The sequence below is a fragment of the Notothenia coriiceps genome, unplaced genomic scaffold (genome assembly GCF_000735185.1).
Source record: "Notothenia coriiceps isolate Sejong01 unplaced genomic scaffold, NC01 NC01_scaffold00028421, whole genome shotgun sequence".
Lineage (NCBI taxonomy): Eukaryota > Metazoa > Chordata > Actinopteri > Perciformes > Nototheniidae > Notothenia > Notothenia coriiceps.
The window spans coordinates 165,317-193,303 of record NW_011361122.1 but is presented as its reverse complement, the minus strand read 5'-3'; the positions used below and the strand labels follow the sequence as shown (position 1 = coordinate 193,303).

Below are 27,987 nucleotides of genomic sequence, written 5' to 3'. Positions count from 1 at the left end.
GTTTATTGCTCAATTGGGTGCAATACCATCCTTCCTTTTGATTAACATGGAACAAACTTTTACTTTCATTTTGAGTTTCCTATCGAGCATTATCTTATTTTCTCATATTGAATGATGAAGTAGCTGAACATATAATCTCAGATACTGTTTACTTTCATTTATAAGTAATGGTCTAAAGTTCTGGCAAAATCTACACAACAAAAAGTATAAAAGCTTCTAACTGAAACTCTCTGGTTTCCTCCACATTGCACATTTCTTTAACTTTCTCCTTAAGATGGTTCCCTGATCAAACCCCAGAGAAGGCCTTCAGTCGTGTTTAAAGCTTTGTGTAACATCATGTATACTTCCCTGAGCTGCTTGTTTGTTCCTTACATGTTGTGTGTTTACATGTGGCAAAAGTAACTGATTCTTTTGAATATTCATGTAAACCAAGTACAAAATGTACAAGAGGAAACTAAATGAGATCCATGTAAGAGCTGAAAACAATCTGACAGATACAATGGTGTGAATAAATACCTTTTCCTTTTGTGTGGCGGAGTAAACAGGATTAACAAGTGTGTTATTAAAGCTGTAAGAGGCTCAACTTGAGTCTGTAATTATTGTTTTATATCCTCTGATTCAAGCTTGTTTCTCCAATGAACCCTGCCCTTGGCAAACATCAGTTTGACTCACTCTTGAACATGATGTACCAATCCACTGGCACGCAACTTGCTAAACAGACGTGTGTAGTTTACACACCAGTCAAGGTTTGAAAGAAACACTGAGTGCAAACATCATTTTAATCTTTTTTATTAGAAAAGAAGTTTATAAAACTTTGGTAAGATTGTGTAAAAACAATTTCTATAAAAATATATTTCAGTGCATGCCACAGAAGTCGCACAGCTGACCCTTAAGACTTTGTTCATACTTTTACAGTTTTTTTTGGAAGTTGAGGAACGAACACATAATCCTCCGGTCAGTTTTTGGAATGCTTTTTGTCCAGACATTTCAGTGGCATCTCCAGTTTAAGGCTGGCCTTGCACGCTGAGCACTGTGTTCTGGTTAGGCGTCACAAAGCGCTCCCCACAGCACCAATGCATCTGGCTCCCATCAAAAGCTCCAGACCACGTGGCTCAGCGTCTCCTCCTCCTCCTTTGGTTTAGCAGCTGGGAGAGCCAATATATGAACGTATTGCAGCTCTATACACAAACTGCTTCTTTTATTTTATCAACAACCACAGCTATCTGACACTTCAGTGCCTTAAGCCTTAACACAACGCCTCTCTTGGAATTCATACACATACAATCCAATCGTTTTGTTCCAAGTTATTGAAGAATACATTCAGTGCTGTTAATCTCTTTGAGAGAACAACTCCCTGAAACTCTCATACAATCTTTGACAGCAGTTAATTAAGGCAGACTTATTATTCCCTGTTACATAATGTGACCTGCATGCATAAAGTACATCTACAACTGCTTTCTTGACTTGATCCACTTTCACACCTTCAAATACAGTATGTCACAGTAGACATCATCACAGGCTCCCTGCTGATGACTGACACAATGCATAGCACTGTAGGTTGTTAAGATCTGCTGAGTTTGCCAGGACAAGGAGAGTTGAAAAGTTAAGATTGCACTTTTCTCTGTACGGTTATCAAAGAGGACAACAATAAATCATCTTATAAAGAGTGCTTTTTTAGAACATTTGAACACCAGTTGCAATTTCAACTCTCCACCTGACAATTTAAGTGATCTTTCCCCACAAATATGTCCAAAACTCCTTAAATCACAAAATTCGCTTCACATGAGGGAATCATTGATTGGGAGGTATTTACAGCTTGCTTCTCATAAAGGAGCCATAAATCACTTGGGGAGAACAGGAACTGATTTGGAGTAGTTCTTTTTCTTGTAACAGAATCGGAAAATGTCCACTTTTCTTTATGGACGTGAAACTAAGTCGTCCACACACATCCGGTTCCTGTGAGCTCCGTCTCCTGAACTCTCCGTGAGGCTCCAGTCTCTCTCCACGACACTCAGTGGGATCAGGTGCCATCATCAGAGAGCAGTAATCCAGGAGAAGATAAATCTCTTGATTCTTTTCTTTAAGTTAGGTCGCTTGACGCTCAGTCAGGGCTCATGGTTCAACATGTCATGCAGCGAGGTCTCATGTTTAAGGGCTGAGGGTTGGGGTCAACCTGATGGCAGAAAATGGAAATAAAGAAACATAAGATGAAGGCTAACTAGGCATTTCTCTGAGCAAAACCTTCAGCCTTGTGATACATTCTGCCTACACCCACTGACATATGTACAAAAAATACTTCTCTCTAAGCCTTTATCTATGCCAATTAAACTGAGAGAACCCTGGTTGTAGGTGGATGTTGTTTCCAGCAGTTGGTGACTCACCTCGCAGTACACCGGCGGAGGTCGGAAGCGAAACTCTTGGACAAAAGCCATGAGGGGGCGCTCCAGAATCCCACTCAGGTCTTCGGCGTGTTGCGATGTAGGAACCGCTGCATTGTTGCGCTGCTCGGCCTCCTCCTCAGTCACCACAGAGCTGTACTCTGGAGGGGCTGCAGGGAAAGAAGCAGGATTAGCCCACTGGTCTGACTGAACAGAACTACACAGGTTCAAACACTAAGCTGCTGAGTCATCAGTGCAGTTAAGACTCTTGAAAACCCACTTAACATTTGCTGCCTTCTGCACTGACAAACAGTGTTTTGATCAAACATGAATCTCTGCTAAATCTAAATCTTTGTTTATACATGTTGGCATCTGTCAGTCAGCGATCTTAACATCTAAAGGGAGCAGGCCCACAAACAGTTAGAAAGGCCTTTTGAAAAGCGAGAAGTAGCAATTCAATGATTTGGAAGATGATATTTCTTGAAAAAAAGCAAATGGAAAGTATACACTGTTTAACTTGCTTTTTTACTTTGCTTGTGTAAAAAAATGTTTTTTAAGAACTGGGTTTTCAATCCCATTTTAACTGACAGATGTCTGTGTGAAAATCAGTGCAGTAATAAATTAAACTTACGCTCAGGCTGCTCGGGGATGGCCATGCGGAGCCACTCCAGGTTGCAGCTGTACTGGCTGCTGACGCTGGAGGTCCGGCTGCCGAAGGGATGAAGAGGGATGGTGCCTATGACCAGAGGCAGCTCCAGGCACAGCTTGGTTGTCCCAGGAACATCAACACAAACCTGGTGTGAGGAAAAGAGGAGCTTTTAGTGACATCTTTGCAACGTGCAGCATGAAAAGAGGGAATATAACTTTTACATTCCTAAGACATTAAGCCAGTGTTGACTGGACTCACCTTGAGCATGTACTCCACTTTGATGATGCGGCACTGCAGGATGGAGGGACCCACAGGTGGGATTTTGATGGCGCGGCCGTGCCACGTCTCCCTGCATCTGGCTCCTACAATATCACCAGAAAGCGTGCCCACCACTGCTCGCTTCTGCTTCATGCTGCCGCGGGCGATGAACGTCTGCGTCTGAGTGATGTAAGCTTTGGGCACAACTGATCTGGAGGTACAGTTGTCAAACTCCGCAAAGACAGGTATCACTTCACCTGCGGAGAGGGAAGGTATGTTAGAAATTGCATTCACTTCTAAAATGGCACATAAAGATTGTGTTTTTAGAGCGAGTTGCTTTAGGGGCTAGCTTCTCACCTGGTGTGTAGCCTTTGCGGTCGATCTTTGCAGTTATAGACACCTGTCCGAAGTTGCGGTACCATGCACGTGCCAACTTGTCCTTCGTTCCAGCCTGTGGCGCCTGGGAATGATGAAAAGAAATGAGCATAGTGCCTCAAAATACCCAGAAAACCATTAAGTGTGTAATGACACAATCAAAATGTGAAGGTGGAGATTCTCACCAGCAAGGCTGGCGTGTTGATGTCGATGGGCTCGATGACTGTGAACTCCTTCTTGATCTTCCTGACGGTGGCCCATAGCCTGTGCAACTTAACTTTGACCCAGTAACGAATGCTGCCGTGTTTTCCCTCGAAGGAGGTGACCAGCGTCTCCTCAGGCAGCTGGAAGCTGAATGGAAACTCGTGTCTGCCGGCAGGAAGGATGGTAACTTCACCATTATCTGAGGAAAGGAGAAAATTCAATATTGAGTAACTGTTCACACACTTGTTTTTGCTTCTGGTTTATTTATTTTCCTTTCAAGAGTACCGGACATTAGAGTGACAACAATTACTAGATAACCAATTCCTTTGTGTTGGTGTAATAAAGCATACATAAAGAAATGTTATACTGATTTCAGCCCTATTAAATAAGAAACGTTTCTCAAACTTTACTGGGATTGATTATCAAATGTGTTATTAAATGTGGAGTAAGGTGAGTCACAAGAATACATTACAGTATATTCATCTGAAGAAGTAAACTAAGTGCTGATAAAACTGTTTGATTAGAAACTAGTTCAAACTTTGATTAGAAAAGGTTGACTTTCTGGGAAAGTAAAAATAGGACTTTAAAAGCATGACTCTTGATCAAATAGAAATCCCTCTTTCTCTTTCTATGCAATCACAAGGCTTCTGTGCTTGCTCAGAGGGGCGGATCCTGCTCTATTGTGCTGACTGAGAACATGTTTTCCTCAAGCTGTATTATATAGCCATCTCAGTGGTTGTTTTTTTCCTCTTTCCTGCTGCACAGGTCCAGGAACACGTGTTCGTGTTTAACAGACTCGACGTGTTTTGTGTCACTTTATTAGCTGGAGGTTCTTTCTTGATTTAAATAACAACGCTATCCCTGTTTAATCCTCTTAATGGGTCAAGTGGGTTGTTTTGAGCTTTCTGCTGTATGGTTTTGTGCACACCAGAAAAAAAACCTTCAAACTTCCTGTCGACACTTGGAGCAACTCTGTGCCCAATGAATGAAGGCAGAAACCTGAGGCTCCCCCACATAGCTGTTGAGAAAAACAACCCAGGAGTTTCTTCGAGTGAGGAGAATTCTAGTGTAAGAACATTTCGTTCAACAGAAGTTTTCACATTGAGAAAGAGGTATAAAGCAGCTGTTCCTCTCAACTTATATTGTAATGTTTTTATACTTATATATATATTTCAGTTATGGCAAAAAAACATTACTGCAGAATAAATAACTACCAGTCACATACAGTGATTTAGATATCCCTTAGTATATCTTTTGAGCTTTTTTGTAATCTGGACTTATACTTCTTCAAGGAAGTGGCCATGAAAAAAGAAACCCAATCTCTTAAGGCTCCCTAAAAACAGGTAAACTTCATTTAGACTTATTTCAGAAATAATTAAATGATCCAGTCAATTGTGCATCTAAAACAGCAACAAGTTTAAAAAGCAAGACATAGCCAACAAAACATCTCAGATGTGAGGAAAACAACAACCGCACTACAAAAACAAGTCACAACTTGACTGCAGCAGAAAAAAGCAAGACTGTGTTTATGATCCGTTAAACTCTCATTCTAAATTATAACAACAAATATTCCCAGTTTGCAAACAAACAACTAGACCAGTGTCAAAAACACCACTGCTATCGTTTCATTCTTTTGGCATTTGCTCAATGAGAGGTCTGGATCCCCATGCTAGCCGACACTTTGATAAGTTTACAGAGATGATGCTCCTCCAGGTTCCCCCCCATCCCCGCGCCTGCACAGCGGACTGACCTGCCTGCAGCAGCACCTCTCTCCGGTTCAGGTACTCCACCTCGTCGCTGTAGTTCTGGGTGTAAGCGGTGCTGGAGCCGGCGGACCGGGACTCGGTCCAATGCACTTTAGCGAATCCTTCTGCGTGCAACTTCAGGGACTCAACCCGACTCTCCCCGGACAGGTCCAGCACCACCCGGCCGGACACCACGTCCCCGCTGCTGAACACCGGAGGACAGTCCACCTCCGGAGAGTCGAAGACGATGTCAAACTTTTTTAACTTGCCGAAAATCATTTTTGCAGGCTATGTAATTCCCCTCGAAAGCAAAAGTGAGTGATTCACTTAATCTTCTCCCCGCAGTATATCAAAAGTGTTATGAAGTGGATCTTCAGACTGCAGGTTAATTGTAGTCACTTGTTTAAAGCTCAAACTGAGAAGTGCTTTTCAGTCTGCAGCCCTATTTGCAGGCTAAGAAAGTGGGCGGGATTGTTTTATGTAAGGGAGAGGGTTGAGAGCTGATGCTGCCTTCAGGAGCTCCTCCATTGTACAGACTTCTCAGTGCTGCACTTGTAAAAAGGGATATCCAACTTCATTTGGCTACTTTGTTTGGTCAAAATCAACAACAAAACTTATCAAGAAAGTTTCAATTGGAGATCTGGAGTTAGAAACAAACATTGCAGCAGGTTTTTCCATAAGTAATCACACTTTCAAAGACTTTGTGTGGGACGAGTGAAATAAGCTGACAGTCCAGCCCTGAGAACTTAGATTTATAGTAAAATTCTCACTTATCAAGTTTCCGCGCTGAACCTGAAGGCAACATAATAAACATAGAGACTGGGTGTGGAGCATGTGGAGGCAGCAGAGAGGAAAACAGGGCCTGCTGGTGATTGATGGTTACAGGTTCTCGAAGAAAACAGGCTCTGATCATGCCTCCTTCTGGCAGAGATCCGCCCTGCTCAGCTCAGAGAAAAATAGTTTCATTCTGGACCAAAGTTGTTTACTCCAATTCTTCTATGTCACTTTTGACATACCGTTACACAGCATATGGAAAACACACAGCTATGCACAATATTATGCAATTTATGCCAGCAGATCCCTGTACTAGTCATTCAAACTTCAATGATAGATTGATAAAAGCATACAACACATACATCACAGAAAAAACGACATGTTCCAGAATAACGAAAATGTATGCAACGTGTAATGAATCATAGCACCCATCCAGCCTTTTCACAACACATTAAAGTCACTTTCAACAGTTGCAAAGAAAGACAATTTGGAGCAAATTGACTTTTCTTGCAAATACTGCAATCAATGAACCAAACAAACACTGCTTCGTTTCCCCACTGGGTTAGTCTTGTCATTCAATTTAAAAGTCCTCGCAACAAAAATCAAGTCTGGTCTGAGAAAAACAAAGTTGTTTACTCTCCTTTGTTCCCTGAGAGCAAGAAATTGGCTCTCCAGTGCCACCATCTGGCTAGGTATGAGGCAATGTGCACAGCTGTAAGGAAATGTTTTTACACAGTCTGAACTGAACTGTGTGTGATTCTGGGAAAAGACTTAAAAGTAGATTAGAATAGAAGAATAATCAAGTTAGGCATTTGCAAGAGCTTTCCAACTTAGAATCTCCTCACTGTTAATTCACTCCTTGCTGGTAAGATTACAAGTAGAAAGTACAAAGGGCTTTTCCTTTCCTCAAGTAAAATTGGTGAAATAAGCAGCAGAATTATGACATTTTGGGAGGTCAGTTGTCCAATTTGCATCACTGGTGTTTTTCTCCTGAATGATATCCAGAAAGTTCTGAACTGGGGAGAAATACAGCCCAGCACGCCACCTGCTGGTGTCCGGGAGCAGCAGCCTGGCTCTGTCTCCCTGCCTGGGACCTGATAAGATGAACATGTGGGTGTCTACACACAACTTTGGGCCTGATAAACATTACAGCTATGCAGATGACTCAATATGAGCACCCTAATCATGGCTGAAGGCCCTTTCCTACTGCTGCAGACTAAAGTAAACATATTCATTCATCTATTTCTCTTTGTTCACTAAAAGAGCTACTGCTGAGTGTGCTACATTGCTACAAAATATTAACATTGAGGCACTACATACTTAAGAGCAAAGTTGGGCATGATAAAGTGTTATTCTTAGATGGGTTTGCATGAGAGATATGTCTTTTTTTTCTCCAAATCCCAGCTCTTAAACTTGAACTCCTGAATGCAAAACCAAACTATTTTCTTATACTGGGGAAAAAAAGCTTAAAATATTTACAAAAAACACAGAAAGGTAACTGAGGTATAAGCGACAACATGTTGTAAAATGAATGGAGAGCAGCAGCTGTCTGGTGGAGGAGGACGGGCCATGGGGAGCCACGTGTTGTTTTCCTAGTATCCGCGGCAACAGCTGCATTTTTCAAACAGCTCCCGGCCCTTACTCTTTCCTTCCTTCACCCTGTCTTTCACTTTCTCACAACTTAATGTCCCATGTAAATAGAACCAAACACAGCATCCTTTTTTCTTCTTTTGAACATAAAATGTACTGCTTATCCTATTGCTTTGCACATAAAAACAAAACATCAATATGACAGATTTATTTCCTCAAGGGATTTGAAACATACATGAGAAGCTGAAGCTTTGTAAAAACAAAAAAGGCACTGTTATTTCCTTCACAGATTCTATAGACAACATTGGTCTACAGAATGTCGGTCTGAAAGACATTTAAAGCTCAGACCACAAACACACTGACAGCACCTTAAGCTCTCTAATGGTGGTACCTGTCCACAATCCAGAAACAGACTTGATTTAGAAATAATATTGTTGATTTCAACATTGTATTGTTTCATAGCAACAGAACCGTTTCTCCGTATGATTAGGGTCTGGGGTCAGGATGATGGTCATGGCAAAAGGCTCTACAGCGCCACCTAGAACACAGTCCCTGCTGTGCGTTTGTCCTAGATGTATATAATATGGTAGGTATATGTAACATGTAGACTACCAAGAAAATCTATTGGAAGTAAACCGTATCAAATGTCAAATGTGTTGATGTAGTGGATCAAATGTCTTGATGTAGTGGATCAATCAAATGCTGGGTTTCAAATGGCCATCAGATGGCTCGTTTCAATAGACCAATCAAATGTCTTGATGTAGTGGATCATAAAATTGCCATGTTTCAATTGGCCATCAGATGGCTTGTTTCAATTAATCAATCAAATATCTTGTTTTAATTGGCGAATCAGGTTACTTGTTTCAATGGGCCAATCAGAGGGCTTGAAGCAATTTTCTCAAAACAACCACAGCAACATCAAACTTTACTTGATAAATAATAGATAAATTAACACTAAATGTAAATATTGATAAACGGTCGATTACTGGTAATCTATCAAGTTAAATAGTTAGCTTGCTTTTCTGCACCAGTTAAAAATATCAGCGCTGGTTACTGATAGTAACTGGCAAATGAAATGTTTAATATTTCATTCTTTATAAATGATTTTAAAAATATGGATAATCAATTGGGCAAAGCCTGTGAGCTAGTTCAGGTAGTCAACTCGAGCACCAATGATACATTTACACGTGATGCGCCTCGTCCCTCTTACAACCAACTACGGTGTGTGATTTCAGCTGAAATTGACCTATTAAAATAGAAAACCTGCCTGGTGCACCTTTATTTGCAATTTGAAACTTGTTTGAACATTCTGCTAAAGCAACAACACACATTTTGTTTTATCCAAGATATCACCACCATTCGTATTTATTTACCTTTCCAATCAGACTGAAGACAACCAGGGATACTGTTTACAGAGCATCTGATAAATCAGTAACCACTGTCTACAGTTTATTTACTCACCTTCTATGGCCTATATTCTCTGCCTGTCGGATTTTAAGCTGCCTTGTGCTTTCCACGCCCAGGGCATTTCTCACTTTAGAATGTTAAGTCCAACATAGAACTGAGTTAACCAGTAGTGTTTATTTGAACTCAGCACTAATGGATTTGTGTTTAATATTAGAATTAGGTTATTTAGCAGATGCATTTGGATGAGCCAGTGTCGACTTTTTTCCCAGGTTTCCATGCAACAAATTTGGCCCAGGTGGCTTGATTTTGCAAACTTCAGCAACTACAAGATACAGTGGCCACCAGCTGGCACATGAAAGAGCATATCAGCATTTTTTTCTGCACATTATTCAATTTAGAAAGATAACTTTTACATCCACCAGCTGCCATACATGCTGATGTTCTGTTACTATGTATATCACAGCAAAGCTTTAAAAAGATGGATGATATCTTACAAGAATATGATACTAATACAATAGGGGATGACATCTACTCAATAGTTTATTTAGTCACCTTCGCACAGCTTTTGGATTGGCTTTCTTCACTGAACTAGCTCTAATAAATTGCTTTTCTTTTTGCTAAATTACAAAAAAACTAAACCCAAAATATAGAAATTAAGGACACAATTAAAAACAGTATATGGCAAGTTTAGTAGGTTACCTGTTACAGCAAATCAGCTGGGTTTTACTTGTGGTTATCTTGATAAATAAACACAGTGAATATAAATAAACACGAAGAGTACTATCAACCATATATCTGCAGCCTTTACCACTGACCTCGAATCAGATGCTGTCTCTTTCTGAAGTACGTGATCTTGGAGGTGTAGTCATTATAGACTGAGTTCATGCCACGGTTCTCCAGCCAGTGTGCCATGGCCACCCCTCGACCCTGCACCTTCATGGAGTGCACCCTGGTGTCCCTGCGGAGCTCTAGGACCACCTGGCCGGACACCAGCTCCCCTCCGGTGAACGCTGCATCAGCTGGACCATCCAGCTCCAGCTTGAAAGACTTTATGTTGTTCAACGTCATTCCTGGAGTGGAGACAATAAAGAGTTTGGTAAGGTTGGGAGCTGTAAGAAATACCCATTGTGTATAGTAGAGATGTGTGTATTGGGAATTGGTTTCCATTGCTGTTAAAAACACACTGCAAATAGTCAGAGGGGGACCAAGGGCAAGCAAATAATAGGCCTATATATGAAATCCTTTATTAACTTTTTACAAATAATTGGGAAAGTAACAGAACATATTTTAAATTTTTTTGTTATTTATCAGAGGGATCTTATTTTTAGGATGGGGTTGGGTGGTTCTGTTAAGGGTCGCAGACATGCCAGGGTCAGCCCAAGAGTAGCTAATGCTGGGTAATCTGTTTGTTGTTTTTACAAAATGTTTATTGTTCTGTGGTTAAAAGAAATACTGCAGAAAGAGATTACTTAATAATGACAGTATACTAGCCTCTTTAAATGAAAATTATCTTTTACATTGAACTAATAAACAAATAAAACCATTATGAGTCACGACTCACGACTCGTAATCAAATAAGTAGCATGCCATTTTTTTATGACATTTAAAAAAACATTAATATAATATTCTAAGTTATATCAATATGATTCTGTGAGTCTAATTACATTTATATTTTCGGCGGTGCTTGTTTAAGTGTATTTTATAAACGGCTGAGGACTAGTTTCAGCCAATCAAGATTCAGATCCGGGACTACGTTTTATAGATAGAGTGCTGCCCATGAGTGGTGCACGTTGAGTTGACGTCTATATTATTTTTAAAAACTCACCGACAGGTCTGGAGCAACGTAGAGGTCCTCTTTAAGCCGAGGTTTACGGTAGAAAAAACAAAACGTGTGCTCACTCCGACTGGGTGTTCAACTTCAGAGGAAGCCCAGCCTTTATAAGGACAGCAGGAGGAGGAGGAGAGCAGCGTGGACTGACTGCACGTCAGCTAACTCAGCCTCACAAGGTGAGGTTCCGGTTAGACCCTTCAAATTAAAAGCATGTCTTAATTCACCAGATTTCACCCTTTGTCCTTTTGGGTTTATGCGTAGATTCGTATATGGGCAGAATATTGAATGAATGTGGCATATAGGAAACATGTCATAGAAAGTAGTGATATAAATACGCAAAAGATTGACTCCATCTGTTTTTGACGTATACTTTTATTTTGAAGGCAGCTTGTTTTTTAGAGTTTAAAACGTTTTAATCACTGGTCATTTACTATAATTAATTTGTCATTATTTATATGGTCAACCCTATGGTCAATATGCAAACTGTTGATAAAGTACAGATCGTACACGTCTGTGATGAAATAAATAACTATCATAAATACAATTTATAAAAACTTGAATTTTTCAAAAACAGTAGTAGGACTAACAAAAAGCTTACACATCTGAGAACAAGTCTGAATCACCTCAGTTTTGTTTTTGTTTTATTTAAACCACGTGCCTTAGTACTCGAAAGCAACAATTAGCTTAATAATAAAACTCCTATGGTGAATAAATCAAATCACTGGTAATGCAGTAAGACATATACTTTGTGACGTTAACTTATGATATTGTATCAAAATAACATTATACTGTAATCATATTGTTAAGATTTCTGTTGAGACCTTTGCATGTATCTTGGTCAAACGTTTATAGCAGTATCGTTCAAACCAGCAAGGCCATAGGTATGATCCAGAAGTATGTCCTTTTTCCTAATTTTCATACTTACACATTGAAAAATATTTGATTTCAATTGACCAGGTGCACAAGTAAACTACATTAATTCAGTTAATTAATATGAAAGTGTCATAAACTTGGTCTTAAATTAACATATCTGGCTGAAAATCTATCTTAATTTGGCATGGCTCTTGGCACAACTGAGAGGCAAATCAAACAAGACGTATCTGGTCGATTCTGGATACTTAACTTAACCATGTTGTTGAAGCTGTACCTCTTGGACCTAAGCTTTTTGCCAGCTCATATTTAAGCTCCTAACTGAGAATGCTGCCTTTTCACCTGGTTGATGAACTCCAGATTCAGTTTATTTAGACCTGCTTGCCTGCCAACTTTTTTTATCAGCAGGGCCTGCATCTTTGGGTCAAGGCTGTGTTATTGCTACAACACAGATTGTTTTCAGAAAGTTGTGTGGTCAATCATCCTTTAAGGAGGGGATACAAATCTTTCTACGACACAGAAGCTAACCTTCTTTTTAGAAGTTATTGTTGACAGTGTAAACAGAGTAGAAGTAGGACAGTCACCTCTCCATGGCCTAAATATGACAGGCAAGGCTTTGGTTAATGTTTTAGCCACCTAACTTGCTAAAGCTGCTCTTGCACAGTGCTTCAACATTTCACACTCTGATGCAACCTGTACTGTTCTGGGTGAAGAGTTATCTTTTTAGCTCAAACATTGAAAAAACACATAACACTTATATTAGGGATAATGACAGAGTGGAGGGGGTTTCACGTTCTGATGAGCTGTGATTCACAGGATCAGTGTTTAAGTTCTACACACAAATGTAATATCACACCTCTTTTTAAGGTTGTTTCAAATATATCTTGGAAATATAAGAAACATGACAGTAGCTTATTTACATATCCCTATCCTTTTTCCCCAATAGAATATTTAGTTGACTTTGGATGTCTGGAGGCACTTCAATTAGTCAAACAAAGAAGCTAAATGTAATTACTTCTTTGCTCAGGTTGATGATAAGAGAAAAATATATTTGTGTTACAATTTACAGCTTTCATCAAGCTCAATCTGGTCTTTTTAGTATTACATTATGCCTGACCTTCAGTGTAGTATTTGTTAATGTTTTATTGTGTACATGCCCATTTGAACAGTGTGATTTTGAGTTAAAACTATGATTATTAATCGACAAAAAAGTACAGAAGAGCACAAGAGCACCAAGGTGTGTTTCTCAGTTACTGTATGACAAAATTGGTGGTTAACTGGCTGAGGCAGGGACGCTGGAAGACAAACGGTTTGGCAGTGTACTCTTCACTGTGGATGGTGCGGAAGTACTGATGGGCCAGCGGGAACCTGAGGTGGCTCTAAGATTATCAGAAAGAGAAGCACACAAAATAATAACATTATGATGAGTTATGCAGGAAAAAAGGTTCACATGAGACTGGGATGCATTACATCCAATTTCTCAAGAGCATTAGCAGTCAAAATGTGCAAACTACTTATTAAATAAACTGCTGCAGGAGGTACTTGTTTAGCTAACACACTTTTTACAATTTTAACTATACCAACATTATTATTTGCTATGACAGTTACTACAACTAAAAACAAATATTATGGATCTACCACGCTGCTGATTCTGTCAATAAAATTACATAGGTGAGTGGTAGCATTTTTGATTTAAGTTTGTGACCTCTCACCCTCTGCTGTGACGGAAAAGGTGTCCGTCTGCTGGCCTTCACAGGGAGGTAATCACACTTGGTGGTGCTGGGGTTCAAGTCACGTTCTGCAAAACAGTTTAAACTCATTTAATATCTTCATTTACCCCCTTTCAAACACACAAATGCAACTGATCAATCACCTGCGCCACTCAGTATGTTGCTGGGCAGCGGGATGGCTGGTCTGGCCCGCTCTCCATCCTGTTTGCTGAAGTTTTCTTTGGCCGTGGTCGAGTAGCACATGCTCGACAGACGGGATGGGCCGAACTGCACGTGGCTCTTGGTCATCAGGTCAGTTCCGGGTACATGAACTGGAAGCGCTGTTAGGCTCAGCTACAGGGGAACAGCCAGTATTATACAATATGGCACAATAGCATCACTGCATAACACTTTAAACTTACTGCATGAAATCTACTTCAAAGTCTAAAGAAATAGGAATACAAAGGTCAAAATGTACCTGAAGTGAAAAAATTGTTTTATCTTTATGATTAATGCAATTATGAGTATAAATACAAAAACAAATAAGGATGTAGAACATCTGTTATCTCACATCATAGAAAGAGGTTCTGTTGGTCGTGACAGACATCCTCTCTTTGTCGCGGCGGGTATCGGTGTCCCCTTTGGGCAAGGAACTGTAATTTTCGTTCCTCTTTGTCACAACAACTGGATCTTCTAGGTAAAACACATTTGCAAATCGTAAAAATGGTTAGAAATATGCACTGTGCACACACACATCTTCTGAGTTACCTAAAGTTAATTCTGATGATACCCTGGAAACAAAAATGTATCTCATGAATGTAATGTGCTAAACAATTGCTGAAAAAGCACCAGCTGTTTTACCATTTTCTAGTTGAGATCAAACAGTACATTACATGTTACTTGTTAGACGCTTTTATCCAAAGCGACTTACATACTCAATACTGTGGGCAATCCCCACAGGAGCAATTTGGGGTGAGGTGTCTTGCCCAGGGACACAAAGACATCCTGACTGCAGTGGGACTCGAACTTGCTATCCTTTGATTTGAAGATCAGCGCAACCCACTGCGCCACACGCCTCCCACAAGTAACATTTAAAAGCTCAAAATAATTATTTAATGGGCTAAAGGGATCTTCACTGTGGTAAAATAGGTAATAGATTTCAATTGCCAGATAGAAACAGTGAAACCCCGGGGGCAAAAACCTGTCTGGATATTAAATCTCACCAATCTTGTAGTGAGGGAAGGCTTCTCTGGTTGTGGACGACCATATCGGAGAGAAACTTCCAAGGCTGAGCTTCAAACGCTCCGTCGTCAGCACAGGTGGGCTGAATGAAAATCAAAGAAATTGCTTTCATATGCTATTATATTTGTGTTAGAAGAAACTCAATACACGATAATCTGAGCTTCTAAGATTGGCAATATTATTTCTAAAATGTAATATTTTATTATATATTTTAGTTTTTTGAGGACTTTGAGTCACTGAAATGTGAAATGTTTTCACCAAGAGCCAAATTATGCACTGAGAGCAATAAATGTCTGAAATAAGATCTGAAGGATGACAAAAGGCCCTATACAGCAATGGTTTCCTGAGTTTGTGAATTTGGTCAATGGTCAATTTAACATAAAATTGGTGTGTTTAGGATGTTAACTGGGTCCCATGGTGGGAGTTTTTCCAGAGAAGCAAAAAGGCTGCAGACCTGCAGCCAGTGGGCCGGCTGAATGACGCAGCGTGGGTCGTCTCTCTCTCTACGATGTTCACAGGGTCTCCCATAGCCACTCCGGAGTGCTGAGGAAAAACATTGTAAAAGTTCTCATAGTTTTGTGCTTATAACACCCATTTCACGGATAGCTTCATAAATAGGTCCATACTGCTGGCACTGTTGTATACTCAAAGCTGATATTGCTGGTACTTCAGGTCATAGAGTCTTCACTTAGGATGCACACATTTGTGCTGCATTCAGTTTTACCCTTTTTATTCAGTCTGTTGTTTAACCTAAGTCAGCTTCCCTGGAACTGCTGAGTAGTTAAAGATTACTAGTTATATTTAAAAAACAGAATAATAAAACATTTGATGGGTTTTCTTAACCTACTCCTGTGCCTAAACCAGTATAACACAGAGGGATCTGCATAGTTACGGATGTAGAAACGTTGAGCTGTGTAACTGAACCTGTGAAAATAGTTGATATTTTATATGCTGATTATGTGTTTTGAATGTAAAAATCCTAATCTTTAAAGTAACTATAGTGACTATAGTTTTAGTGGTGTAAAAAGTTCATAACTTTCCCCTAAAATGGATATTATGAGGGAATTTAAATGTAAAAAATAGTTGAAGAAAATATCTAAATGTGAGTTGAATGTGAGTAAAATAAGACTTTTGGTACAGTTTGAAGACTCAGTGCCAATGTTGTTTCCAATCAAATGTGGTAATGTGTGTAATACATTTTATTTTTTACTTTTAAAACCATCGTATGAGTCTTTTCAGTCAAGCCATGCAGTGTTTCCTTTGATAGCTCATGTCCAACACTGCTGCTGTTACCTTTTCCACAGGCACAGCTGCTCTGCTCCAGGCTCCCAAGAAGCTGTTCTTGTACTGGGAGAGCAAACTTTGATGGCGCCTGTCCCCTTTGATCGTGGGAAAGCCCTCTGCTACAGAGAAAAAAGTTAATTATTGCATTCTTTCTTCGGAATTCATAGGTAAACACTCACACAGCTATTCTCATTGTTATTTTGTAGTGTCAACACAGTTGCCAGTTCATTTCTAACTGGGTTTGTATTCATGTTCATGTCAATCAAATATGGCTTGACACTGAATCCATACTCAAATATGTATTTAACTTTGTATTCAGAAAATCTAAAATAAATAACTAATGTTGTCACTTACCCAGATGTTTGGCTGAGGCTTTTAAAACAGGACAGCAAATGTGTGGTGTGTAGGAGGCTTGGTTGGTGCTTTCTGGCAGCTTTTCTGCATGCTGGATCACCTTGGGGGTTTCTATCTGTCGGATAGGAGAGGGAGGGGGCTGGAAAGGCTGGAGGCAGAATTTCTGGGACTGTGTGGTGAGGAAAGCCTCCTCCCCAGGGTTGGTTTGCATCTTGAAGTTAGTCTGTAGCATGGTCCAGGCTGGGATGCGGGTGATTTGTGGCAATTTGTGAGCATGGTAGGACTCCTTTGCGTCTGTCCGGTACTCCTTGATGTGCCTCAAGTCTTTGTGGTCCACCTGGGCTGCTGTAGGTGGACTAAAAGGTACTGCTTTCTTGGAAGTAAAAGGCCTGTATTCCTCCTGAAAACGTGTTGAGAATGCATCCGGGCGGTCCCTGTCCAGAAATGGGATATTGGAAGACAGGAAGAAGTCTTTGCCGACAGGACGGCCTTGGATCAGTGTTTTCACCACGGCAGACATATTCAATACCACCACTGCCACATTACATTACTGTACTAGCCATCTTCTTCTGCAGCAGGTGAAAAATGCTGCAATGCCTCACCATGGAAACCTCTGTGCTATGGAACATGATGATGCTGATACTGTTGCTGCTGATGTCAGGTGTCCAGTTACCTATAGCCAAATGCAATAAGTGGACTGGATACACATTTATTCAATAGTAACATTTTATCCAGGTTAACACAAACAAATGCTCTCACTCGAGGAATAATCTTGCCAGAAATTAATACATTTTTCTGGTTGTAATTGAGGATCTAATTGTGTAACTACACAGTTATATGCATAATTCAGAATTACCTTAGATACACTTACAATATCAACTTGCATTATTCATTTAGCAAATGAATGAGCAATGCAATTTCATTGGAAGTGTTTTAAGTTTTGCCATTTAAAAACACATTATATGCATATATGATATATCACACCACATTCAAATAAATACTTATTAACATGCACGTTACATAGCCTGTGACATTTATTTTTTAGAAAACCCTGCAAATTAAATATGGACATTTATTTTTTAGAAAACCCTGCAAATTAAATGTAATCTTATATAAAATGTAATGAAATGATACACTTGTATGCTGGACATACTATAAATTCACGAAATGCATCGTGCATGTTCACAATGTTGCTCTACTTTACAACAGCAGTTGTCAGTCAGATAGGGGTCCAGACCTGTCACTGAAGGATAGGTCTTCTGCTGTGGGGTATTTTAGTGAACCCCCTTTCAGAAAGAAGAGGAATATAATCGTAGGTGCTCAAACACAAAACCCATTAGCCTATTATCTGTTGTTTAATTAGCCACAAATGCGCACAGTGTAAATGCTGTGACAGCTCTTAGCATGAGTCACACTTCTCGCTGCCGCCCTCGATTTTGTGAAAAATAATTCTGGCATGTATATATAACAATTTAAAAGTAATATAACAACATTTATAAAAAAAAATAAGAACAAAAACAATTCTGTAATAATCTTAATATTAATAAAAAATGTACTGAATATGCTGAAGTGTGTGGTCACTTCAATAATTGTCGTAACCTTTGAGTTATAATTTACAACGGATTTCATTATTAGGGCCTATACATGTTTGCAATAGTGACTAGATAACAAGTAATATTCCTTTTTTGTTATTTTTTTAAGTCCGAATGTATTTTTTCTTAATTTAATTTAAAAGAATCGCTCGTAGGCTTTTATTCCCAAGGAAACCAGAAATAGGAAGTGACGTATTGCAGCCTGAGCCTTTTCCGCTCTCTTTTCGTTGAGGCTCAGCTAACGGCCGGGTGGGTACACATTTTGTCTAGTACATATTCATCGAATTGTATTGAACGTGGAGTTGTTGAATGCGATTAAAACAGTATGTGGTTGTCCCATATCGACTGTTAATGTCTATAAAGCATTTCGGCCTCTGTTAGAAATCAGAAAATAGAGAAAATAGTGACTGAGCGCCACGCTTGTGGTACGCATGTGGCGAGGCCCCGCACCGAGTTCACTCTGATGCTAACATTAGCTAACACATCGATAGCTGCTAACCAATAGCCGAACAACTTGTCACATTTCACATTAAGGTTGTAAAATGATGGAACGCTTACCATTTCGGTGTTAACGAAAGTGTATGTCTCTGTGTCGTGAACTTGAAAAATGCTCTCAGTTATTGTTTGGTTAGCTGAGTGAGCGTCTCTAAACTAAGCTAACTTCAGTTTTTCTTTCAGCCTGCAAACATGCAGATCTTCGTGAAGACGTTGACGGGGAAGACCATCACCCTCGAGGTTGAGCCCAGCGATACTATCGAAAATGTCAAGGCAAAGATCCAGGACAAGGAAGGTGAGGCATCACATTTGAGTCGTAACTTGAGGGTGGTCTTGACAGCTTGCTGGCTATCAACTTATACTTAAACATATGGCTTTAGTTTACTGTTTTGTACATGTGGAAGATCAATGCTCTGTTATACTGTTACAATCTGCTTTGGATCAAGCCAGTAGACTTGGTATAATGGCAAATTTAAATCCCTGCACCATTAGTCAAACTGTTAATTAATTTAGTTCAAAGAACAATATTGTAATTTTAAATACAGGAACAAGTGTGTTATTGTTGAGACATTAAAATAAACAATTGTAGTACAGCTAACAGTATTTTAAACCATTTGGCACTTTGCCTCCAGTACTAAAATAAAATGGTTGATCGTGGTAAATTATAAATTGGTTATTAAGTGTTATTGTGTTTTCAGGAATTCCCCCAGATCAGCAGCGTCTGATCTTCGCTGGCAAACAGCTTGAGGATGGACGTACTCTCTCTGACTACAACATTCAGAAAGGTAACTGCTGCTTTGTGTAAATCCATGTTTTATTATTTTAAAAGTATAAACTGTAAAAGGATTTTTTGTGAAATGCTAAAGTGGAGAGGATTTTCTGTTGTGCTGTCTTTGGATGTGACAACTTGAGCTTGACATCAATTTTTTTGAACTATCCCCCAGAATCCACTCTGCATCTGGTTCTGCGTCTGCGTGGAGGCATCATCGAGCCTTCTCTCAGGATGCTGGCCCAGAAGTACAACTGCGACAAGATGATCTGCCGCAAGTAGGTTCTTTAAAAAAATCATTAAGTATTTATTTAAATCAATTGGCGTTCAATGCTGCTGTTATTTACTGTGAAGTAATAGGGTTTGACTAAAACACTTTAAACTGCACCCAAAGCAGTGTGGTTTGGGTGCAGTTTAAATTAAGTGATGAACTTCACAAATTAAAAAGGTGGATGAGTAGTTTGATTGCAAGTTGTTGTGGTTAATTGTAAATATTTGCTGAATTGGAAAATCCAACAGTTTTGCCACTTTTTTTCACACTTGGGTCTTAAAACCAGATGCAGTTTTTCCATGTGGCGGCAAAGATATTCCTAAAGTTGCTAGCATAAATAAATATTGTGGTTTTAAGAACTGTATGATCGATTGTTGGTTCAGAAGATTTTACTTAATAGTTGACTCCTGAATGCTTGTTTTACAGGTGCTATGCCCGTCTGCACCCCCGTGCCGTCAACTGCCGCAAGAAGAAGTGTGGCCACACCAACAACCTTCGCCCCAAGAAGAAGCTGAAGTAGACATTTGAACTAAATCGGCTCTCTATGCCATTTTGTGTTAAAATAAATGTGAGAAAATGGTGCTCCTTGTCTGATGTGTATTTTTATGTGGTGGGGAGAAATTGTATATTTTTGGTTTAGTAAAAATCACGTGTGTAATACAGGATCATAATGCTGTTCAAGGTGATATAAACTGCATGGGGAAAGTAACCAGAGTGACTTAGACAAATTCAATTGGTGCAATACATTTTTTTACTTTTGCCAAATGTTTCCAAAGGAAAATGTAAGGATGATTTAGCAGCATTTCGTCAAAGGTCCGTTTACCCTCTTATCTGGGTAATTCAGTAACCCTGCTGCTTGGAACTGGCTCAGGTCTAAACCAACAATGGGTGCACTCCAAAAATTGTCTAGCACAGTGCTGGTAAAGAGTGGTTTCAATCCGGCACTCACAATGGTACATCTCGTTTCTGTCTGACCAAGTTACACAAGCAAAGTAACAAGTGTCCAAATGCATTTCTAACAATACAGATCAGTTTGAACACTTCACAGTGCAAGTAAAGGACTTTTATGATGGATTATAAAGAGTTTTTTTTCCTTGCCCTCCCCTCCCAAAGACCACAGCAGTGACTTTACATGACCGGGTTTTAATGTCAAACAGTTCTATACAAATATAAGGAACTCATCTCACATTTTCTAAATATTGTACCATACAAACACATGCTCTCTACAAGCTTAGTTATTCTTATAAAAGATCAAAACGGCATCTGAAGGACCCTTTTTTCCTCTTGTTGACCAACATTTCAATGAAACGAACTAAAGCAACGTGAGGTCATTTGGGTCTTACTGAAATGTCAAATGTAGAGACAGCAATTATAAGAACAAGTTCGATTTAAAACATCTGAGATGAAGTTGTTTTTTCCAGTTAAGTGGCTTTATCATGACAGGTGCATCTTTGGTACTGCATTTTCTTTTGAAGCTGTAGCTTTTGTTTTTTTAAAGGCCTTATTCCAGTGTATACAGTATAAAAAGGAATCCACTCCGATATTTAAAACATTCTGTTTACTCTACAATTTATTTGTGGTTCAGATTTCTGCATTTCCCAGAATGCATTATCCCTTTCAATAAGGGGTTTCAACATTTATGCAATCCAGGGCAGCCATATTGAAACAGAATAATGCACATCAGTAGCAGATCCCTGAATAGCCTGAAATATTCTGTAGATTTCTTCTTTAACTTTTTTGAAACCTACAATATTACTGAAATTGCTGTCGCAGCCTGGAGCTCCCTTTCTGTGTACACAGTAATATCATGTATGTACAGTGTTATTGTGCATTAGTGATACACTGGAATAAGGCCCTTGAAGCAAAGTGTTTGTGACATCAACCATGATGAGCTCGTGCAGAGGAGGCGATGGCCTCTACAATTTCTCCATGCTTAATATAAGGCTGGTCAATCTGGTGGACCAGTTGTGAAGAAGCACTTCTGTTGTTGAAACTGAGGAGAAAAAGGCTTTACAGAGGTCTTATAACCTGTAAACTATTATCAGTCATCTAAGCTAAAAACATTATTGCTAATTAAATAATTCTTACATGTAGCGGCTGATGTCAGAACTCCAAGATGGTTTGTCAAATTGATGAAAATAACATTAACTGGTAGTACTGATTTTAGGACAGTAAATGCGATATGTTTGTGCAATCTTGTAGGACAGGAAATCCAACTCAAACTATATATTAAACAGTGTCATTATAAATAAACCATCAGTTATGATACAACCCCTAAAAGCAATAATTGCAGGTTACGGTAATTAAAGAGTTCTGGTGCATTAACTGGTAGTTTATTATATTACCATCACGTTGACATGTTAGTAGGATTATGGCAGTTACTGCATATTGAACTGCACATTATTTGTACCTATATTACGTCACATGATGTATTCAATAACTCATCGGGGGTATCAATAGATACTGTGCATCAGAGGTTCACATACAAAGCTGACAGACAACTGAATTGAGTACCTTTTTACTAAAAACTACTGCATTTGTGCTTTTTATCTCGAGCACTGTCAGGTTGAAGCCTGCTAAGTTTTGTGCACACAAGCAGCTTCAGATTCCTCGGTAGCTACGGGGCTTCTTCAGATCTCATGCAGTGCTCTCTTTGTGATCTATGCTCTGCGGGTTATTTTTACTGTTATGGTAAGTGTTAGTGTTGAGCAAAGAAGAACATGTACATAAAGTAGAACCGGATGATATTGTGGACATTGACACATGTAAACAAAACAAACTTGGCACAAACATAATCAAGTGTAGCCCCAGGTTCAACTCAGCAGGGTGGGAAAGTAGTGTCTCTGTCCACAGCCACATGTCTGGACCTCTCCTTCAAATGCTGATCAACCCGGTAGCAGCTTGAATTTAGCAGAAAATTGGGTGATAGCAATCTCCAATTTCCCATTCTGACAGTGAGTAACCCACCATGAATAATAGAATATAGTGGTGAGAAAAGAGCAGTCCTTATGAAACATGGAGAAAAAAGGTTGTACAATGGCAGGACACATTTGGGTAATGTTTCGAATGTATTAGTTTGTTTTGTTCTGGCTGGTGTGAAGCAAGTCCAGCCTGCTGATGGTCAACTGGAGCTGGAGTTATTCAGGTTTGTTTTTGCCTCGACGTGTGCTTATCATGACCTCACTCTTCCTGGGTACATCTCCACAGTGTTTCATGAACGGTGTCCTCAACATGAACTGTACTCAAAGTTGTTACTGTGTAAAAGTAGACATTTCTATTACTTGCAGTGACTTTTGAGTTCTACAAAACCTTGTGAGAAAATACATATCTATAAATGTTATCTACACAGGGCTCACTTCAGATTTGGGCTGTTTAAGACTTCTGCCAAACTGAAGTGAACAAAACATTTATGGATAGTTTTATTGTTGTTTCTATAAACCAGAGGTGCAGAATTATGATCAAATATTTATGATTCATATAGGTATTAAAATGTAATTGCACATAAACCTTTATTTTTCAACCATTTCAAGTTTTAATACGTGTCCCTGCAGGAAAGCGGCACACTGCTGGCTTTTAATAAACACCGTCAGGAACTTGTTTTTTTGTTTCTTTCCTAGTTTTTCTGCCACTTAATTCAGTAAGGGAATATACTCATACACGTGGATCACCCTCTCTGTATTAAATAAAGATACAGTACATCACATAAAAACTGAATAACGGGTACGAAATGTCTACTTTTGCAAAATAGCAAGCACAGAATTCATTTTGGTTTAATTCCTCAAGGTGCTTTAAGTATGTTTTGATATCAATAAATGATTACCTCAGTCCTTTGGGGCATCAGTAAAATTACCATAAACAATTCAGACCATTCAGGAGCCACTACTCAGCATTTCTCATTGTAAACCGTCAGATACTGACAGAATACACTGGACTGCTATAGCATCATACAGAGGAGAGTGCTGCTTTTGGAGATAATTGATGGAAAGCTTTCTGAGTGTTCATTGATGGCAGATAGTGAAAAGAGTAAAAACCTGGTGTATAAATGCTGTTATCCTCTTCAGGGGCTAAATGACATGCAGCAGCTAGGATCAAGGATATAGAGAAACAAGCTGTAGTAGCAAGTTGAACCACACTGTCAACTGTTTATGATAATAATACCGAGGCTCCAGTATTAATGTCACAATACTGTTTTATTCTGCACATAGCACCTTAAAAGAGGATTCTGATACCTGCTGTTTACCTGCACTGATCTTATAAACACAGATCCATGGAGGTAAACACCAGTAAAAGTTCCTCCATAGTGCTTTGATTGTTGCTCTCCTGATAAACCAGTAAAACACAAATCAAAGCGCCACGGTTGGAACCAGAGCTGACTGTGGAGATGCAACCCGACTGTAGCTGTGGCTATTTGTCGATGAGTTTTGCCAGGCTCTGTCTCAAGTCGTTCAGGTCGCAGATTTTGACGTCCAGAACCTCGATGATGCGCTGGACCTCGACCTCCGCCTGGTTCTGCTCCTCCCGGCTGGACGCCAGCGTCTTCTCAGTACTCTGGACCCGATCCTCCAGGTTGCTGTTGAGTCTCTCCAGATCCTGTACACACATGAACTGTTGTTAGTAGGGAAACATAAATAATAATACAAAAATATATAAATAAAATACAATTTTAAAAATAATTTTCGATTATGGAGACTGTAACGAATATTCGAAAAATCGAATATCGCTGGCATCCCTAGTTGTTAGTACAGTTTTATACATCTGCATGGAGATATGGATATATTGTCTGCATGGGTTGGTGTTCAATTTGCATTCCTTCTTTTAATTATTTTGACCTGCAACCAGAATTCTTAACAATGTATAATGAATTTGGTTTTGGGATGTACATTACAGAGCTGTATTGTAAACCACCCTGGTCAAGAATGTCTACAAATGTAGGCCTGGAATACCCTGACTCCTGCTGTTATATCTGCCAGCTCTGTACTTAACAATATGCTGATAAATGTTAAAGTGGGATGAGTGTTCAAAAATGACATGTGCTATGGTCAATGCTTTTCTCCTACCTGCGTGGTTCCCCTATTGAACTCTTGGGCACACCGATTATCAATACTCAAAATTAGGGTATACATATTTGTGCATGTTTATATCCGCTAGCTTAGTGTAGCATGAGTACAATGTATCCTAGTGTAAGTCTACACACCTTTAATCTTTATTGGAAGTATTTGTGTATTCTGTGAACATGAACATTTATATAGTACTGATGCATACACTAACAATGACTAAAACTGCCAATTCAAACTGGAGCAGAGAAAACTAGCAGCAGCAGCCGTCGTGGAACAGCTTCAGAGGAGGTACCAGTAAAGCACTGGTATCTCAAAAAACAGTCCAGCGTTACTTAAATGCATGTAAACTCTCACTCCTTGTGTGGCTGCACACTGATATGAAGTTTTCAGAGGATGTCATAGTATATAAACTGTTTATATTGTAAATTTTAAATGTGCCATTTTGAGTAATTCTGTATGCCAAATGCACCAATGAATAGATTATGGAAGTAACCCAAGGACAGCAAAGGTCATATATGAATACACATAATTCACAACTGACACCACTGCTCAAAATGATGGAGAACCTAATTAGGGCTATGCAATATGCATCAGGTATTATCCCCTGCGTTAGCATGGCGACTTGACACTATTAACTTCTCCTTGAAGTACGAGTTCTCCTATACTGATTATCTGCTGCAGGTATGCACTGTGCTGCCTTTGTTTCAGCCACAGTATCAGCACTTAGATGTTCCACCCTGTTTGGTTTTTAGAGCAATAGAAAACGACCTATTAGCATTCTTCACATTTTTTATGACATACTTTACAATGGTTTGTTGAATAATATACTATACAAGGAAGCTTCTAGTCTAGCATGGACACCTCAAACCATCTGAGCCATGTTAAAATAAATCTTATATGGTGAAGATAACAGAACCAGATACATCAGTAACATATAAAACACACAATGAACATTTCTGATATGAATATATAGTAGTCATAAAACAGTTTGTACTGGAATAAGGACTTGAATAGAAATTCTGTGAAGACTGACGTGTTGAACTCTTTGCAAATGAATCGCAAGCATCAGAAAATAATGTCTATGTTCACACGGAAGATGAAATGCTTTCATCTCCCTGTCAATGAAAGTGGATTTTCTACTTTTGACAATGTAGGTGAGAAATACAAATACAATGAACCAGTTCTATTTCTCATATTTCATGAGTCTGTTGTAGATGTTCTTTAAGAGTTAGAATGTCCTAGGACACATTTTCTTTGGTGATTTTCCGTATTACTGAAAGATCTCAGATATTAGTGTCGAAGAATGTTGGTTCCTATGGATCACTTCAGTGAATAATTTCTCTTTGGAGCCTCTTTACTGTCTGCTGACATGGGAGAAATGGCAATTAAGCAAATTGAATGCAACATGACGGTTTTTCATGAAAAAGAAAAAGAACATTTAGCCTTTTTTTGTGTCTCACCTCAAGTCTCTGTATGGTCTCTTCTCTTTCCTTCTCCAGCTCACCCACATCTGTTTTCTTGCTCTGTAGATTGTGAATTTCCTGAAAGCACAGTGATTTGAACTGTCACAACACCACCCCACTTCCCACATATTCACCCTTCCTGCTGCTAAGATCATCGAATATTCATCTTGTGTTTTGCACCCTAAAACTTCATGTGGATTAAAAAGGGCCATTTATGAGGTTGGTGATAAGGTTTGGGGCACCTTGATGTTTCCGGGGAGGAGGGGGACTCAGCCCCTGGGGGAACATACCACCTTGAGCTCGCATGAATAATCAAGCCACAATTAAACTTGTTTAGATGATTGACAGACATGGTTATGTAATTGAGGAAGGAGGACAGCAGCAAGGTGCTTTCAAGGAATATTTAATTTTATCGTTTGGTTTTATTTATGCAGAGAAAATGTGCCCAGAATGCATTTGATGGAAATTGACATAAGGGACATAAAACATCATATTAAAGTAAACTTGGAAATAGCTAATAAAGTATCTGGTATTTTTCCAAAGCTCTCTTTAGGCCAAACATTTAAAGTTACAAAAGAAGAGCTTAAGTAAAATCCCCATAGAGCGTTCTCTTCTCAACATTTTGTTCAGTAACTATCTTTTGGTTATTGAATCGGAAATATCTTATTTGAAGTTTTAAGTTAATTTAGTGAGTATACATACTTAAACTGGCACTTTATACTTTTCAAACTCTCTTTTCTTAATATATTTATTAATTAGCAAATGTTTTTTAAACCTTCATCAGATGGATATGGAGGCTCTATTCTCAAAAACGGAATACAAACACATATCCAGTGAATTATTGGCAGTATATTATTTGCTTCTCTAGGCTGGCTTTCCACACTGAGGTTTCTTTGAGGTTAGGAGATGGATTTGGACAAAGTGCAGTGCAGTGAACTTGTGTTCTTGCCTGATCTTTGGCGCTCAGCAGGGCCTCCAGCTCCTCCAGGGACTGACTCAGCTCCTCTCTCGCAGACTGACCGGCAGCAGGGTGCCCCAGCTGGCCCTCAAGCTCCGCCACCTGCAACACAGACAGACACACAATCAATACATACTTCTTAACTAAACTAATTTATAAAGCGCGTTTCATTTTAGACATTATATAAGATAAGATTAAGATTTAACCGCCTTGCTAGTGGCTCTGTGAGGCTGTACTTCAATCTATCAAATCGTTATTAAGGTGTTAAATGTCAGCCATCTGGTGTTTGGTTGGTGGTCTCTGGGAGCGAGAGATGTCTGCACCAAATGTCAATGCAATCCATCCAAGAGCTGCTGAAGTACTTCAGTTTGGACCCTGTCTTCACATTTTTTAAGTACAAATGTATTTTTAAATCATATTTTGAATAACTCTGAAAGTAACATTTTGATCAGTTCATTTCAAGTGACTTTTTGTGCCACATTTAAGAACATTTCTTCATGGCATTGCTGAATCGTCGCATTTATAAGAATGAAAAGGACAAATAGACCGACTAACCAACCAAAAACCTTATGCCTCGTGCCATGGCAGACGCAGCAGCCAACGTGGAGGCATAACAATGAATAGAATTGTAAGAAAATTAGTCTCCTTTGTAAACAACATGGCTCTCATTTGGAGCCTTATTGATGAACATCAGCAGCAGACTAGACATAAA

General features: G+C 39.3%; 4 protein-coding genes across 5 annotated transcripts in view; 1 reads left to right on the top strand and 3 right to left on the bottom strand.

The window, feature by feature from the left end:
- Positions 1-773: 773 nt before the first annotated feature.
- On the bottom strand, positions 774-11,287 carry arrdc2 (arrestin domain containing 2). 2 transcript variants are annotated; one of them, XM_010785856.1, is made up of 8 exons: positions 11,206-11,287; positions 10,196-10,450; positions 3,846-4,063; positions 3,643-3,745; positions 3,286-3,542; positions 3,010-3,172; positions 2,382-2,548; positions 774-2,173 (listed from the first exon to the last, which is right to left on the bottom strand). In XM_010785856.1, exons 2-8 carry the CDS (start codon positions 10,446-10,448, stop codon positions 2,120-2,122), a joined length of 1,215 nt encoding a protein of 404 aa, XP_010784158.1. In that variant the 5' UTR covers positions 10,449-10,450; positions 11,206-11,287; the 3' UTR covers positions 774-2,119. The 2 variants fall into 2 exon arrangements, with proteins under 2 accessions (XP_010784158.1, XP_010784157.1); XM_010785855.1 differs by lacking the exons at positions 10,196-10,450; positions 11,206-11,287 and adding an exon at positions 5,615-6,265.
- A 1,934-nt stretch (positions 11,288-13,221) lies between these two features.
- On the bottom strand, positions 13,222-18,934 carry LOC104958142 (uncharacterized). The gene is made up of 9 exons (XM_010785853.1): positions 18,821-18,934; positions 16,671-17,104; positions 16,326-16,435; positions 15,487-15,575; positions 15,014-15,114; positions 14,362-14,483; positions 13,955-14,144; positions 13,794-13,879; positions 13,222-13,460 (listed from the first exon to the last, which is right to left on the bottom strand). Exons 2-9 carry the CDS (start codon positions 16,900-16,902, stop codon positions 13,332-13,334), a joined length of 1,059 nt encoding a protein of 352 aa, XP_010784155.1. The 5' UTR covers positions 16,903-17,104; positions 18,821-18,934; the 3' UTR covers positions 13,222-13,331.
- On the top strand, positions 18,454-20,379 carry uba52 (ubiquitin A-52 residue ribosomal protein fusion product 1). The gene is made up of 5 exons (XM_010785854.1): positions 18,454-18,511; positions 18,941-19,052; positions 19,456-19,542; positions 19,702-19,804; positions 20,224-20,379. The coding sequence occupies exons 2-5, from the start codon at positions 18,950-18,952 to the stop codon at positions 20,315-20,317; spliced, it is 387 nt and encodes a 128-aa protein (XP_010784156.1). The 5' UTR covers positions 18,454-18,511; positions 18,941-18,949; the 3' UTR covers positions 20,318-20,379.
- A 545-nt stretch (positions 20,380-20,924) lies between these two features.
- homer3b (homer scaffold protein 3b) overlaps positions 20,925-27,987 on the bottom strand; it is a 36,441-nt gene continuing 29,378 nt past the window's right edge. The window contains exons 9-11 of the mRNA XM_010785860.1: positions 27,267-27,377; positions 26,315-26,395; positions 20,925-24,387 (exon numbers count right to left, since the gene is read on the bottom strand). Coding sequence (XP_010784162.1) covers positions 24,202-24,387; positions 26,315-26,395; positions 27,267-27,377 — 378 coding nt within the window. The 3' untranslated portion in view covers positions 20,925-24,201. The remainder of the gene's footprint in view (positions 24,388-26,314; positions 26,396-27,266; positions 27,378-27,987) is intronic.